Below are 17453 nucleotides of genomic sequence, written 5' to 3' on the forward strand. Positions count from 1 at the left end.
ATATTTTAAGGACAGTGTTAGTAAGCTACTGAAGATGTTCAGACATTTGAAGATGTGCTGCATATTGAAATATTTTCATATATTCCCTTCAGTAAGTTCTGAGCCTCGATTTCTTCATCTGTAAAATAAAGGGGTTAGAGCACACGATTGCTAAGACCTGATCCACCTCTAAATTTCTATGACTGTATGGAATGTCTACAAATAACAGGGCTCTTTATTCTGAGTGACTCACTATGAAACACTATAATTCTTCTGGATCCACGTCTTTCAACAGATCCTCACAAATTTCTAATTATGAGGCTAAGCTGACTGCTGACACAGAACAACTCTCTGGCTCTTGGGACTGATAAATTAGTATTTTCTTAGAAAGATAATAGATAGTTTTCTATTGCAACAGTGGATACAATTTTCAAGACTAAACGTCAATGCTGGCTCTGAAAATGCCTATTTTACTTCTAAATATGGAGTTATGTGGATATATTAGAAAATTAACTTTAGACATCAAGAAGAGAAAGAAAAGGAGTATGTGTTTAAGATAAAATAGTGTTTCCCACTGAGTATTGTTAAAAGTTAAATAAATTCTATTTTCCTTGAGAAACAAAATGGTCAGCTTCAACTGTAATTGCCTTAAAAGTGTACATAACAATACACTCCACGTATACAGCTACTAGAAACCTAGGCACCTTCAAGGACATACCTTGTAAGTTCTCCAACATTCCATTTTTACACCTAAGGGAGGGACTTTATGAAAGATTGGGAGTGTTGATCTTAAGAGTCATGAGTTTCCCTAATCCAATGTAAACTGAAATCTGTAGTGGGCCCACTTATTGTAAACATCTCAGGCTCTGTAAGGAGTGGTGACAGGTGACCTCTACCATCTCATGATAACAGGAAGAAGGTTATGGAGTTTGAGTGAGGACTACTTGCTGGATGTTCTTCTGTACTATCCTTGGAGACCAAACTGTAATGTGATCCTAACAAGGGTTGAGTTAACTCTGGATTTGGAGAATTGTGTAGGGCCATTATGCTGGGAAGAGCCAATGTGTGCAAGGAATGCATCTTTCTGGAACATTTCCAGGGGATTGCTTGCTCATCCCTTTCATTGATGCCATGGACCCTTTACTAAGGGTATTGTGAGGCTGAAGGGGAAGTAGAGGACTTTATTCCTATAAAAATATCAACCAATGATTTATTCATATTAAGACGTTAAAATACTGTTAGAAAAGATTCATTGATTTGGTTCTAAGCTTCCTTACTTTAAGCGGCTACTGATATCAAGCAGCTGTTGAAAGTGTTAGATTGATGTTTCATTATTCCCAGTTCTGCCCAGAATTGTATAAATTACATGAGATCTGCTCACGTAACTTTGTGCCCCATCTTTGCTCGCTTCTTTGTTCTGTAAAAATTCATAGAAATATTCAAGCCCTTAGTACACTGGATAGAAAAGTTACTTCTTCACGAAAGAGGCATGTTCTATCATGATATCAGACTCAATATTTTGACAACTTTAAACTTTTGGGCTTCAAAAGTACTGTTCACATAGAATAGCAATTGGTGGGTCTGAAAAAAGTACATGATTTCAGAGTTATTCTGTCATCTAAAAAGTATGTTGACCTTCACTTTGACATTAGCAAAACCTCTTGAGTGGATTAAGTCTTGTATTCACTCCAGGTCCATTTACCAGGTTTCCTTTCTTTCTTTCTTTCTCTCCCTCTCAGTGCTGAACTGTAGAGAGTGATACACATCAAGGGACAGTGAAAAGACTCATCAAGCAGGGAAGTGCCAAAACAAGAGAGAGCTTGCTCAGTGTGGTTTCTAGAAGTGTTAGCAAGCTCAGTGTAGTTTCTGGAAAGTGTAGAAACACACTTACCAATTTTAACTGAAGATGGCGATGTTTTACAGTGTTGATCTACCGTCAAGGACAAAGAACACCAAGTTACTGGTCTTTGGTAAGAAAGAGCAGGAGGCAGACAGGGTGGGGGTTGGAAAATCCCTACCCTCTACTCCCGATCTTCAACTGATGCCTCCCAAAAAGCCTGTTTATTTGACTTCTAAATATGGGTTATGTATCCACATTAGGAATACAGCTTTAGACACGAAGAAGAGAAAGAAGAGTGGGTACGTATTTGGGGTACCAGATTATCCCCCTACTGTTTTCTGGCTAAAAGTTAAATAAATTCTATTTTCCATGAGAAACAAAGTGGTGAGTCTGTGAAACCTGGTCCCATTTTGAGAGGGATGCACCTTAGGATCTCAAGGGGAGGAAAAATGGGAGGAAGAACTAGCATTGGCCTGCAGCCTGCTCTTCCTCTTGGCAGGCCCACAGGGTCCGCCCACGGGAGCTCCTGCCTGAGCCGGGGGTTCTCAATTACAAGGCTGCAGAGAGAACAAGGCAGGTATAGCTGGACAAATCAAAGCACAGACAGAGGCTCCCCCCAGGAAACATGAATGGCAGAGCCACTCCTCCTCAGTGTTCCAGGGCAGTTCAGTATGCGCTTCACAGGCACTATTATAAAAAATGGAAAGAAGACTTAGGTTTAAGAATGCCTTGAAATGATATTTCTTAATTGGAATTTTCCTAAAATTTCCTCCATTTAACACTTTACAATTGCTAATACAAAATATTTGTATAAAGTTTTCTATGTTTCTGAGTACAAGACAAGCATATGATTTCATTAGAGGTTTTCACAACTCTGCAGGATGGATGGGCAGTTCTTATTTATTCTCACTTGAGAACTCAGGGGATTTTAAATGTTATGTGGAAAATTACACAGCATGCTGACTGCTCAACCAGGACCGAGGTTCCCTGACTCCAGCTCTCTTTCCATAACACCACAGGACTGCCTTATCACAATTAAAATTATTCCCTAAACACGCAATTCACATTTTCTCTGTTTGAGTCACATGTAGGCAATGGAATCCCAGAAACCAGTGGCAAAACCGGGTTGTACTCATTTCAGATTCATTTTAACCTAAATACCAAACTGCTCTTTGCCTAGATTTTGGTAACCACTGATTATGAAGCTTCTGTGTGGAAGCAAAGTTAGGAAAATGGTTTTTAATGACAACTTGTCGTAGAAACAGTTGAGTGGAAGAATTTCCTACTTTGTTTATCCTCAGTGGCATCAGCCTAAATTTAGAGCCACCATATCACTAAGAATTTGTTCTTTCAGCTGCCAATTCCTTCAACTGGTTAAAGGTGGCAATCTTTTTCTAACGTAAGCAAGAGATATGGGAATATCATAAAGCTTGTTCAGAAGAGTAAGAGTAAATGGCAGAATGCTAAAATACTCTTACAGGATTCATTCATTCAACAAACATTTGTTGAATGCTTTCTGTGCACATGGTTCCAGGGGTAGACCAAGTTGGTACAGGTTGTCAGGGCCAAATCATTTGGGGGTTTTATTGGCCACAACAATGATTTTGATTTATATTTTAACTAAAGTGGGGCATCCCTGGAAGGATTTCACAGAGAAGTGAAATGATTTGCTTTCTATTTTAAAATATATCCTTCTGCCTATTCTGCAGGAAACAGGTTATTCCTGGGGTGGTCAAGGATTGGTGGTGAAGAAAGAAGTGAGACTAGTTCATGGCTTCTAACTTCAAACATACAGGTGGCCTGGCCTGGCGGGTGGCTGTTGAGATGGAGAGAAATGGACGGAAGGGGAGCTACTCTGAGCACAAAAGACTCAGGACCTGGTGACGGACTGATGTGGAGTGTGAGGGAAAGGGAGAATTCTGGGTTTTTGTCGCTGAGCAGATGTTTCAGTAAACTGAGTGCCATTTACTGAGGGGGGAGTCTGAGGAGGAACATGTTGGGAAGCAGGATTCAAGAATTCCTTTTCAAAATCCTATGAGACATCTAATGTAGATACCGAGTGGGCCATTAAACAGGAGGCTGGAGTACTGGGGTGAGTAGCAGCAGAATGTAAGTGGCATTTGAAGCCATGAGAATGGATATCAACCTAGAGAGACTTAAGATATTGAGAGGAGAGAGGGTCCTATGGAATACTTAAGTCCTACTTGGATATTTAAAGGCCAAGTAGAGAAGGAGGAGGAGTTGCAAAAGAGACTAAGAAGATGTCAGAGTGTTAGGAGAAAAATGAGAGAAGTGGTATCACAAAGCCAAGAAAGAAGAATCTTTCCAGAAAGGTGCGGCCAATAGTCTCAAATAATGGGAAGAGGCCAAGAAAGATGAGAATATCAGTGTCAATGGATTTGACACCATGGAAGTCATGATCTTCCCTAGAGAGGTGGAAGTCACACTGGAGATACTTAAGTGAATGGGAGGTGGAGGACTGGAGACGGAGGTTCCCTTAACTCTTGAAAGCAGGTTGGATGTAAATGGGTGGAGGGAAGGAGAGGAAAGAGCACAGAAAGTGGGTAGAAGCCACTAGAGGGGGTACTATGTGCTTGTTTTTTAAAATAGGAGATAATTAGGGAGTGTTTGTATGATGAGGGTGATGATAGCTGAGAAGGAAAGACTTTGATGGTGCAGACAGATAAAGTAACTGAAAGATCAAGGTGTCAAACCAAACAAAGAGAAGGTATGTCCCAATCTTCAATTATGATGCAAAACCCAAAGAAGCAAGGCTAGCTTTCACCTCTTTACATATTTCTTCATCCATCATACCTCAGATATATATATATTTAGCACCAGTGTCAAGCACTGGAGATACCATAACGAACAAAATTACCCAAAAGAGATTTTATTTAGTCTACTAGAGAAAACTGATATTGAACCAACATCACATTATTAATAATGCTAAAACAGATATTTAAAGAAGAGGAAAAGTATAGGGAATTAGGAAATAATATAAGTTGGAGGGGGGTGCTGATATAATCGAGGCTTGCACTATCCAAAACAGGAGCCACTAGACACCTGTGGCTATTCAGCACATAAAATGTGGCTAGTAGCATTTGTTGAAATGATAATAGCTCTGATTTACTGGGTTAAATAAAATCTACTATTAAATTAACCTCATCTGTTTATTCATATTTTTTAATATGGCTACTAGAGAAACTTTAAATTATGTAAATGGCTTGCATTATATTTCTATTGGACGGTGGTGGTCTAGGGAGTCAGGTAAAGGGGCCCTGAGGAGGTTAACTTGGAGTTGAAAGGAGAAAGGGAAGGACATCCCATGTGAAAGAACACAGCACATTTGAAGAACTGAAGGAGGTTCCTTGATGTGACTGGCAGGCAGAAAGCAGGGAGAGAGTGGCATGAGAGGAAGCTTGCTGGTCCCAAGAGATCACTCAGGGCCTTGAAGGTCACATAAAGAGTTTCCCATTGTATATCTTGAGAACCATCTTGGAAAACCATTACCTGGCTTTGAACATGGAGTGACATGATCAGATTTGCATTTTAGAAAAGATCACCATACCTTATCATGGACAATGGATTAGCACTGAGGTGGCCTAAGTCAGTGCTTCTCAAACTTGAGTATGCACAAATAAATCACCTGGAGAGCTTGTTAAAAAGCAGATTCTGATTTGGAAGTCTGGGGCAAGGCTTGAGAGTCTGCATTTCCAACAAGCTCCCAGGTCCTGGTGCTGGTCCTGCACCACACTGTGAGAGGTGAGGGCCTGAGCCATCAACTGCCATAGAAGGGTCTGGGTTTTTGTAGATAACTCCTGACTCTCTCTGAGGATCCTTCAACTATGAGATTCTAGGGTTCTAAAATACTTTAGTTTCTTTTATGACTTGTTTTTGAGGGAAGAGTCAGGGCAAAGGAGGTATGCAGGCAAAGAGGAGTCACTGAAAATGGGGAGACAGAGCCCACTCAATATTGGGAGACAAAAGAAAAAGGATATGCTCTCAGCAAGAAGTGGGGGGGCTCTTAGAGATGCTATAAAGCTCCAAAACTAGTAACAACCCCCCTCCCCAACAAGTACTCATGTTCAGCTCTTTCCCTCCCTGCCTAAATGCTTCTCTTTGTACTTCCGGTTTCTCATCCTTCCTTACTGCAGATATCCTTGAACTCATTTCTACCAAGAGGAGATTTCTTTATCAGTTTTGGGATGGGGATATGTTTCTTAGAGTCCAATAAAAATAAACCAAAACGTAGAGAAGGAGACTGCGGTATGGTATGGCAGTCCTTTCCCCTAAATGTTCTGTCCCTCTAATTCTGTCTCATTCCTGACTTTCTTAATTCCACAATGCTGGTAACCTTTTAGAATATTAGGGAGCTGTGGCACATAATTACAGCTATGGCTAAATAAGAAGACACGATCAAGTAAAGAGAAGAAGGGGCAAAGATGTAACGTATTTAAGCTCTGCTCCTCCAGCCCCTTTCATTATTTTCTACACTAACTCAGTTATATTTTTAACTTTCCTGCCACCCCCTGCTCCCATCTTTCCCCCAAATGACTTCCACCCTTTCTCTTAGAAACATAAGCAAAGTGTTAATGGATTAAAGTCAGGGATGGTCTCTCCTTTTGGACAGAGGGGGTAGCTCTAGTTTCACGGCTGAGTTCTGTGGTTCATTCAAAATGATGGCCATGTACCTGCTGCAGTACCAGAAAAAGTAGCAGATAAAACTGTCCATACATTATGACTACAATGATATAAAAAATATGCCTCAGGAAAAAAAATACTAGAAAAAATACAGTAATTTTGTTTCGGTGGCAGAGTTAATTGTAGTTTTTACTTTCCATTTTTTATAGTAGATTATATCACCTTTATAATTTTGTTGAATAAAATTAAAAATAATGGTTTTATTTGACTAATACTCTCATCTAGATGTTTTTGCTGTATGTTGATTTTCACTATCATTAAAGAAACTGAGATTTTTGTCATAAATGTTAGATTCTTTGCTGTATCGGTTTGAAGTGTTCAATTTTCTTGATTGAAATCTTAATGTGTTTCCCTCTTCTTTGGAGTCTATTTTATATTACATCATGTGAAATAGATTAATCAGAGGGCTTTTCAATTTAAACTGTCATATCACCCTTCCCTTTCATGCTTTTAGCATTAAATCTTAATAAAATTGAAAACAGGAGATTTATCTACTTATTATCAGTGTCACTGCAGTGTCTAGAGGATAAATTTCATGTCAACGTATTATTTTTGACGCTTGCCAAAATCCTTGAAAATCTTATAAAACCATATATTTTCAAAGGTTCAGAGTTTGTCACAAACTTTGCATGCACAGGGACTAAAAATAGAGCAAATTTGCAATGTTTTAAAATATACATCGAAATAAATTTTACCAGATACAAAGTTGAAAAAGTATAGTTTTCCTTCACTGTCATTCAAGTGATATTACTGAGGTATTAAAATTCTTTCAAAATCTCTTTTCCTATGCATCCCAGGGCCATTTATTACTGTTACATAACTGAGTTTTCCAACCTCAGCGCATCTAAGTTCTCAGATGCAAAGCTGCATTAATATTTATCTGCCTTCTTTCATAAGAAAATTATACAATGAGCTTAGCAGATACACATTCTGAAAGAATCACAAGACATTTAAAGCACCATGAATTGAAACAAATGTGTATTTGAATGTCCAACTAATTAAAAAAAGCTCGAAGTCAATGAAATTGAATATGCTTGATTTGAATACCATATGTCAACATAACGTATTTTAGTCCTCATTTGCAGAAAACTGTGGAGCAGAGTTACACTCACTGCCTTGTGCCATCTTCATTTCTTACATGAGTAGCAGGGATTAAGCAGAGAATACATGCAAATGTTCCACAAATAACTTCATTTTATAGGTGAAAAATTTTCATACATAACGTCCTTGACCCACACTACCAGCCACATGTGGTTCCTTGGATGATAATTACTTCTCAGTTCTTACTCAGATAATGACTCCTCATAAGGGCTCCGGAGTCAGCAGACCTGGTTTCAAATGCACTTACTAGCTCTAGAACTTTGGGCAAATTATTTACTGTCTGTGAGCCTCAGTTTCCTCATCAATAAAATGGGCATAATAATGGTCTTCCCTGGGAGAATTACTTGGAGGAGACATAAGCTGTTTACAGGAGACCTGGCATAACGCCTGGTACACTAAGTACCTAAGAGATAACTCGGAAATCTCAATAACACCTGTGCAGCTCCACACACACGCCAAGTTTGTTCTCAGGCTTCCAGTTCCTAGTTCTTCACCCCCCACCTTCTTGTGGTTATCTCCAATACCTTCACACTTCTTTTCAAAACTTTTCTCACAAAAATTTAAAATGTAGCCATAGTGTAGTGTAATTGATGGTGAACGGTTTAAAATATTATCTCCGTCAGGGGAAAATACGGATTTCAACAAGAATCGATGCCTTCGGTTAAAGGAAGGGCACTCCCAGGGCAGACTCATGGGCATCAGTGAGCTGGTGGAAGGCGCAAGAACACTGCCCCAGGTGTCTGATATTTGCCTTTCTCAGAGCCCACTGTGGAGCTGGCCCAGGGTCCAGGGGTGAAGCCGGATGAGGCCTGGCTATACGTCTCACAGAGAGGCTTCCAAGGGTCACCAAGAGAACTCATTTGACACTCCTGCTCCTCTCAGAACACCTGAAAATCAGGCAGAAAGGACAAGCATGAGTCTTGTCTTTATAGCCCACTAGGGAAGACAGGAAAGGCGTGGTAAGCCCTGGGGGCTGTTCTGTGTGGGGAGACAGATTCTGACTCCAGACCATATGTTGAGTGACCTCGGGTTCAGTTCTGGCTGCCCCACTTTTAAGAGGGATGCTGGTAAACTTCAATCATCCACAAGAGAGCAAGAAGAATGAGCAGGACACACAACTCTGGGGGGCAGTTTTAACCTGGAGAGGACAAAACCAAGGGTGACTGCCACCTCCAAATACTTAGTGGCACCCTTCCCAGGAGGGAGTGTCATTCTCGTTGGTTCCAAAGGAAGAACTAGGACCGAGGGATGGAAATTTGAGGGACACTGATCCTGGCTGAACAAAGAAATTAAACGTTACGGATGGGCGACCTCAAGCGACTGTGAGCTCCCTCTCCCTGAGGTGATGAAGTTCAGGCTGGGTGAGCCCACAGCCAGGATGATAAGGATCACCTTCAAAGATCTGATGCACTTTGGACTACATGATTTTTTTGTCTTTTAAAAAAAAAACTTTTTATTTATAAATAATTAAAAATGTTTTCTTTTGTAAATAAATGCATAGAATAGTTGAAAAAATAAAAACAGTACAAAGAACACCAGTATACCCTTTATCCACATTCATTTTACCCATCTGCTTTTATTGTCTGTTTTCTTATTTTCTCTCTCTCAGATTTGATGATTTTTAGGGTCCCTTCTTCTACTGAGAGTTATAATTCCACATGCTGAGTCTCCTTTCCAGGGAATAGGATTTTAGCAAAATTGGAATCCTGCTGGCGGTGCTCTTCACAGCACTTAGCATAAAGTCTGAACTCTGTGTACCATGCGCGACAGGGCCCTGCCGAGTCTGACCCCAACCATATCCCGGCCCTCCTCCTCACTTTGATCACCACACTGCAGCGCCATTGGGCTTCTTTTTCTTCCTCATACATGCTTAGCTCATTCCTGGCTCAGGGGCTTTGCACTTGCTAGTTTCTCTGCCTTCAACACTCTTCAATGGTTTTCACGTGGTTGGGTCTTTCTAACACTCTCTGGCCCCCAAATCTCCTCCTTCCCCAACTTGTAGAAGTTACTCTATCACATTGCCTCATGTCACCTCTCATCACTATCTGAAATGATCTGGTTTATTTATTCATTTGCTTGTCTTTTGTCTGTCACCCCCTAGAATGTAAGTGCTGGAAGAAGGGGGGCCTTGTCTACTACGTCTTGTTCACTAACGTGTCCTCAGTGCCCGGGATAGAGAACACTCAACAATTCCTTGCTGAATGCATAAATAAAATAAAAAATGGGTTCAAGAACATCTGGTCAAAGACTTGGTAATACAAGGATGGACGCTCACATTTGACAACCTGCACAAACTAGAAAATGCTTAACGAACTTTAGAAAGGTAAAAACAACTGTCTTTATCTGGTGGAGTATATTCTAAGTGACAGGAGGTTTGGGGAAAAGTTTCCCCAGAGGGTGCCCCACCCAAAAGAAGATGTGGACTCTTCTCAGAAGCCAATGCGCCTTCGGCTGCCATCTGTTTGAAAAGATTACCACAAAGATGGAAATTTGCAAGCACTCCTGGAGCAAACTCTTCCTAAGTGGTTGAAACAAGAAAGACTGGATGGATGGAGGGGTTATTTCTACATCCACATGTCCATGGAGCAAATTGAGAATACCACAATTCCTCAGAAACGGCTGTGAAAACTTTACAATGCTGAAATTTCATTTAAAGAAGCCCACAGGTCATTCTATAGTGATGCTGGGGAGAGATGGATTTTTCCATGTGTCTCTTTTTCTAGGATCACTCTCGCTCTATTAGAGAGTGGTTTACCAGCCTCTAAATGGTGCATCAAACTGGAGGTATATATGTGATTCCAGTAAGAGGCCTTGTCTTTCCCTCATACATCCATTTCCTGTCAGGTCTCATTATTGCTGATTACCTCGAGCACTGGGTCTGTGCTCTGGGTAAAGTTTAAAAGCTTCTGAACTTGAAACTGGCCTCCATCTCAACCAGAGAAGAAATGCCTGATAACACCTTTTGTGGAAGTGGCTAGAAGTCACAAGATCTGGAGAAAATGGAATAAACAAGTCCCAGGAAAAATTATTTTTAAAAGCTTCAGTTAATTCACTTAACCTGGTAAGCAAGGAAAGCTATTTAACAGACAAAAGAAATTCACCACTTAATTGTGAGGTAAAATGCTGATTTTTAAAGTTTTAAAAGGATAATATCCTAAAATTAAATTAATGTCACTAAGTCCAGCTATCTGAGAGGTAGTATCTGTAATGGATAAGAGACGAGACTCTAGAGTCAGACGTCCTGGATTTGAATTCCAGCTCTGCAACTTAACTGCTGTGTGACTCTGGCAAAATATTTAACTTCTCTGCTCTGTGCCTCAGTCTGCCCGTCTATAATATAAACATTCTAACAGTGCTTAGCTCACAACCCAAACCCAGATCTGAGGCTGGTGGCCTGTCCACTGCAGTCTGCTGCCTCTGTCACTGATCATAGTCAGAGGTTCAACCCTGAATCTGGTGATGCATTTTAAGGAGACACATCCTGATGAGCGTTATGGCCAAGGTCCCTATTAAACCCGATAGAAACTTGAATGTGTTTGAAATTAAAAAAATTTTAAAAATCCTGAAGGTAAATGAAAACTTTTATTTGAACTTAAACTATCTTCTGCTGTTTCTGACCCAAACATTGAAGCATTACTTTCACTCACACAAAAAATACAGAGATAAACAAATGTGGAAAGACTAATTATTTTCCTTGTCTCATCTAAGCAAAATGTCAAAGGAAAACAAACTGTCCAGGAGAAAAGTAAATTCACTCTGCACAAGTCCTTTCAGTCAGAAAGGCCTAGAATTCTAGTAGTTGTATAGGTAAGGACCATCTATTTATTTTTAAACATCATACACATAATTCAAGGATTATTTTAAGCCTTCCATCACCCATGATTCTCAGGATTCTAGTTACTATCAGAGGAGGTCCAGCTTTGGCAAGGTTAATGGTGATGCCTTAGAGTAATTACTTCGAAAAATAATAAACATTATTTCATAGTTTAATGCCATGGTATCATTCCCATCAATATCCTTTTTTATTTTCATTTTTGCCCATCACAGAGAGAAAAGGAGAGAGGCTTAATTTGATTTACAGAGGGAAAAACAACCCTGAATGTACTTTTTTGTCAGGGGTGGGAGGGTGTGCAAGGAGAAAAGGTCAACCAGCTGGTTTTCATCTATATGCCATAATTCTCTGTTTAGTTTACACTATTAAACTCCAAAGCTTTGCTTTAATCTTAACTGTTACAGTATGCCTTATTGCAGATTCTATCATGTCGCATCCCTGATAGGGTTTCAGACTTTGGCAAAGCACCATCACCCAAGCTGGTCCTTGCCATATGGGTAGTAAACGCATCCAACATTTTTTCATTGGCGCCTGCATCATTATGTTTTGTCACCAATGGTTTCTCGGGGTTTTCAGTAAATTGCTGCGTATACTGTGGTTTGGGACTGTTGAGATGCTCGTCTACATTTATTTGTATACAGCTGAGTCCTCAGTAGGGCCTCCCTGTCCTGTTAGCCTTCAAAGGATGACCGAACATCTGTTTGTTGAGGGTTGGGGGTGAGTGGAGAAGCCGTAAAAGAAAAACAAAACAGAAAGCAGGAGCAGTGTGAGGGGAAACAGCTTCCAGGAGTCCTCCACACCCAAAAAGGCAGGACAAGGAGGAGAGATGAGGAGTAAACCTACCTGATCTGTCTTCGCTTTGCGAATCACATCTCCGGCACAGTTCTGGGATGGTCTTGAGTGATGTGACTGAGTACTGAATGGAAAGCCAGAGGAGAAAGGGTGTAAAATAGCAGTTTAAAACGGGAGCATTACATTCACTCAAATTGGCCAGAAAATCAAAACACAAGAAATGATACTTGAGTAACACATGTATGTCCAGAAAGTCTATCTAATTTTGCCCTAAATGGGCCACTTGGTGACCTGGCAGCATCCCAAGTTCTACCTATAAGCATCTAAGTAGATGCAGATTAAAAAGAGGGCTGGCCAGCCCTTCTTTAACAAAGGTGGGGTGTAGCCAACAGACATTCTATCTCCCATCACTTCTGCTACTTGCGGAAGATGGAAGAATTTCCTGACCTTGAGAATTTCCAGAAGATGGTCATAATATTTGCATTCTGAATCCTAAGAGCAAGTCTTTGTGTGAAAAGCCAATGGGAGGAGCACCCCGCTTCCTGCAGCACCCAGGGCAGCCAGCAGCCATATCTGTGCCCATGCTGATTAGACTATGCAAACGTCTCTAATATTGCCACTTGTCACAGATTTTACTGTGTGGCATCTGTAATCTCCTTGGGAAATGCCAGGGTAACATTATAAAAAGTGAGAGGAGCATGGTTCCGTGTATGAAAGCTCATCTGTTTCATGTATAGATTAGCCTGAACTGAAAGAAACCATCTTGCAGGCTCAGCCCCAGCACCAACTCAGGCGCCAGCTATCAGGATAACAAATTATGACATAAGGGAGCATAAAATCAGAAGAGCTAAAACAAATGTAAAATCAATAGCTATGATTTATGGGGACTACGTTTGATGCCAATCAATCTTTCTTTAGAGAACGGTGTTTTAAAACAAAACAAACAGGATGACTTCTTCCTTCATCAAAGGCCAAGTCAGCGACTGTCTTCAATCATTCTGTAATTCATAAAATACAGCTTCCTAAAATTATTTTGCTCTGTACCTTTAAGAACAATGTTCTTACGTAAATGAGAATGTATTATGAATTTCTTCACTGTTGCAAAATTTGGGGGGATTGAGAAAAAACATTTAATCTGGAAGAAAAATGATCACGGGAAACTCATTAGGATCATTCAAGCATTACAAGTGAGGAATGTGTAATTAGGTCACATTTGTCAATGGGAAGGTGTTTTAGTTAGCTTGATGCTGATAGATGAAGCAAAGCATCTACATTGAGATGCCTCCCCAACGCCCCCAACCCAGTGCCTTCCACACAGTACCAGGACAGCAAGACAGAGGGAGGGGCAGTTGTAGCTATTGTCAATTTGCCAATTGCACATCACACACAAATTAAATTTCTAGTACTTGCAAGTGAAAAATGAAATCTCAAGTGACTAATTAGAGAAATTATTCTTACCTGTCTGATGCAATAACATCCTGTTTATGTAGGCCGTTCCTCAGAGACTACAGGTGCTTTAGCAAATCCACTCACATACTCGGAGGGAGGGAGGACTGCCTCTTAAATCAAAAATGAACTTCAAGGATCTTTTTCCTTTCACATTATGTTCTTTGAGGGTCGGGGGTAACACAGGTACAGAAGGCATTTTTCTTGTTACTAATAAGGTACCTTATGTTTCTGGCCAAGTACAAGCTCTCTAAGGAATCTGGTAGCTTCTTGAGACCAGCTGGTACAGGTTAAATAATTATGCAGTCTATAATTCAATTAAAATTGGGCCTTTTGTTTCGACTGCCATGTGTCCCATGAAATACCCTTTGGCAGACTTAACTTTCTCATTTTTTTTTTTTTTTGCTTTTCTTCTAAGGCAAAATTTTATGAAGAGGAAATTTAAGATTGTGTTTAAATATGGTTAATGATAAATTCAATAAGGTTGCTCATCCGGCTTCATGATATATATTTGATTAAACCGGGTGCGCTGCTATCTGCATTTCCAGCCACAGGCATCCTAACTGCCACCTCCCACACCAAAGTCAGGCATGTCAGAATCTCGGATTTATTAGCAGTACCTTTAACTCTTCCTACATGACCTCAAAGGTTCATAGTGGGTAGTAAGTTTTAATTTGAGGAGGTTTAAATTTGAATAGCACAGGCTGCCTGGTTGGTGTGGGGACTGAGCCACAGGCAGAGACTAGCCTAGCTGAGCCCCACCCACCGCCTCAACCTACATCACACATGGTGGCTTTGCCTCTCCACCCATGGTCATAGAGGAAGTCACTTTTGTGAAAGCATATACCTTAATTCTTTGAGAATAATGACTGTGAAGGAAAAGTCACATGCTGTCCCTGGTAATGGAAATAAAAAGTATAGCAATCTAAGAAAAGAATGATGTGTTGGCCAGAAAATCGAAGTTTTGGGTAATTGTAAGGGTATACAGAATGTCAAATACTCCAGTTCTGCAATGACTCCAATCTACACTGTGAACAAATCCTCCATTCTTTATAAAGACATAAGAAAAATCAATTTGTGGATTTGTTTCAGTAAGCACACACATTGCTCTTTGGATAGAAGATAAAGCTTAAGGGAATGCTATAAAGATGGTTAAGTTGAGGTGTGAAGAGATGCAGAGGAAACATACAATTCACAAAACGAACATGCAAAAACATTTTCATGTTTGCAAAGCTGGGAACAAGCAAATGACCCAAGAATCTTCCTTGCACTAGCACATTTGTTACCATCTGGGAGCTGAAAGGGAACGCTTCCCAGGCCTTCATCCCAGTTCACAGGGCAGATGGCCTTTTATAAGCAGCTGTCAAATTGCCAATGCACCTCCTTCTCAGGACAATAGCCAGCTCCCAGGGCAGCAACTACTGTCTTTTTGGCCCTATCAGAACCAAAGCCCAATGTATCTTCCCCATTTCTTGACCTCAACCCAAGCCTTTATATTCTGTTCCTTTGATTCATATTATCCTTGGGTGATAAGAGAGGAGAGGGTGCTTACAGTTGGTTGAGAAAGTATTGTATTTCCTATCTCTATGTTGCTCTCATTTATCCTTTTTCTAAAAATCTTCCAGACGTTATTCCCTATGGAAGCTGTCTTTCTGATCCAAGCCTCTTTTCCATTCCCCCATCAAGTCTCAAGAAGAGCCCCTTGCCAAAGGTTGACCAGTTGCCTCTGCTTCTTCAATGTCACTGTGCATTCAAAGTTTAGTTCTCCTTCTGATCCTTTACTCTGGGGTCTTCCTTGCCTGCAATGCCTTCGTCTGGTCAGGCAAATGCCACCGTTCTTCAAGGCCAGCTTGTGTTCTGTCTTCTCCATGAAACCCTGGCTGACTGCCTGAGCCCTTACTTACCCTTCTCTATTCTGCCCTTGGTAAAGCACTGCCTAGCCATGTGCTCTGTTGCTTTCTCTGTGTTAGTGTTGGCTCTCCCAAATGCCCAAGGGAAAGGAGGATATCTTTGACTTGTATATACACATGGCAGGCAGTGACTTCTTAACTGTTTGACTGAAATACCAAGATGCACACATTTGATTAATCCCTTGGCATAGTATTATGAACACAGTATTATGTTCAAAGGAGTTCTTTCATATTTAGGTAGTAAGTGGGGATTTCCCCCATGGTTCCATACTTGCACTAGAATTAACTAGCTTTCTAAAATGCAAATTTGACTAAGGTGCTTCTCTGTTTGAAATCCTCTGGTGGCTCTGCACAGCCTAGGGCAAAGACCATGTGCCTTAGCACGTCACATGAAACCCTCCATGAGCTCTGACTCATCTCTTACCACTGTCCACTTCTCTTTGCTTGTGGTAATACCAAATTTCTTGTGGATCCCCTATCTACTGTTTTACCTGTCTATACCATCTATCTGGAATGCCATTCCACTCATTTCACTAGGAGACTGCTTTTTAATTCTTCAAGCTTTGCCTGGTTATCACTTCTACAATATCTTCTCTGACTCTCCCAGATGGAAGTAATGCCAACTTTCAAAGTGTCCTCTCCTGACCAGGGGTATCAATAACATCTAGGAACTTATTAGGAATTCGCATTCTTGGGCCCCATCCCAGAAACTCTGAGGGCATGGCCCAGCAATCTGTTTTTACAAATGATCCAGGTAACTCTGATGTATAATGAAGTTCAAGAAACGCTGTTCTATACTATTACCTTATCCTAGGCATATGTCCATTACAGAATCCATCACACGACATTTTACCTGTATGTTTATGTAATGGCTTTCTCTGCTTCCTGACGATGTAGACAATATTTTACCTACCAAAGATACTAGGTACCTATTGAACTGAATAAAATGAATTCCCCTTTGGAGCCCATGATTTGAGTGGCAATAATAATAGGAATAATGATAGTAGTTAATATTTATATAGCACTAATCTTCTTAGAAAAACCCATAATTACAACTCTAGCAATGTAAGTGGTATGTTTAAAAGAAAAAACACTTCTAATATATTAAATGAGTGCTGGTTGATGCCTTAGCCTTTTGTATAAAGAACAATGGATATGCAGCCAGAAGATCTGGATTCAAGACCCAGTTCTGACATTTACTAACTCTGCAGTTCTGGAAAAATAAATCATTTCATATCTCTAGGGCTCAGTTTTCTTATCTATAAGACAGATAATTGTATGAGATAATGTAAGTGAAGTCAATTTGTAAGCTGTAAAATGGTGTTAAATGTTTTTGTCTGTTCTAACTGACCTGTTTTCCATGTGTGTACCACAGCCTTCCCTCCTCATCTTCATTCCTCTCATGATTTTAAGCTCAGTAGATCAAGATGTGAGAATCAACACGGCAGGAAGAGGGGGGCTGAGCTGGGACTGGAAAGTAAAGGAAGGATAGTTCGGCCAGTCTCAGCACGTTACTTGGCTTCTCTTTGGTCTTTCCTTATCCAAGAAAGCCCAAGGCCAAGGGCTGACACTGCAACTTAGCTTTGCAAACTACACAGAGTTGATATGACGCAAGACAATCCTACACATCCCAGCCTACGCCAGTCGATTTTGTCACTCTGCCATGCAAAATAGTTTGAACATGCATCAGATTCATAATAACAGTGTGTGATTTCTACATTGGGCTATGGGGATCCCTGACTACCCTAGATATTTTCAGGACTGAAAAGCTTTGGCCCCTACTCCTGGCAGCTAGGGCCAGTTGGGTGAACAAGCAGACATTACTCAAATGGTAATGAGCCACAGAAAATGG

General features: G+C 40.5%; 1 protein-coding gene across 4 annotated transcripts in view; it reads right to left on the bottom strand.

Annotated features, from left to right (window-relative positions):
- Positions 1–17453, bottom strand: part of SNCAIP (synuclein alpha interacting protein) — a 138452-nt gene that overhangs the window by 44984 nt on the left and 76015 nt on the right. For all 4 annotated transcript variants that reach the window (XM_046665281.1, XM_046665284.1, XM_046665282.1 and 1 more), the window contains exon 3: positions 12297–12369. In XM_046665281.1, the coding sequence (XP_046521237.1) occupies positions 12297–12369 (73 nt within the window). The remainder of the gene's footprint in view (positions 1–12296; positions 12370–17453) is intronic.

Source organism: Equus quagga, chromosome 7, assembly GCF_021613505.1.
Source record: "Equus quagga isolate Etosha38 chromosome 7, UCLA_HA_Equagga_1.0, whole genome shotgun sequence".
Taxonomy (NCBI): Eukaryota; Metazoa; Chordata; class Mammalia; order Perissodactyla; family Equidae; genus Equus; species Equus quagga.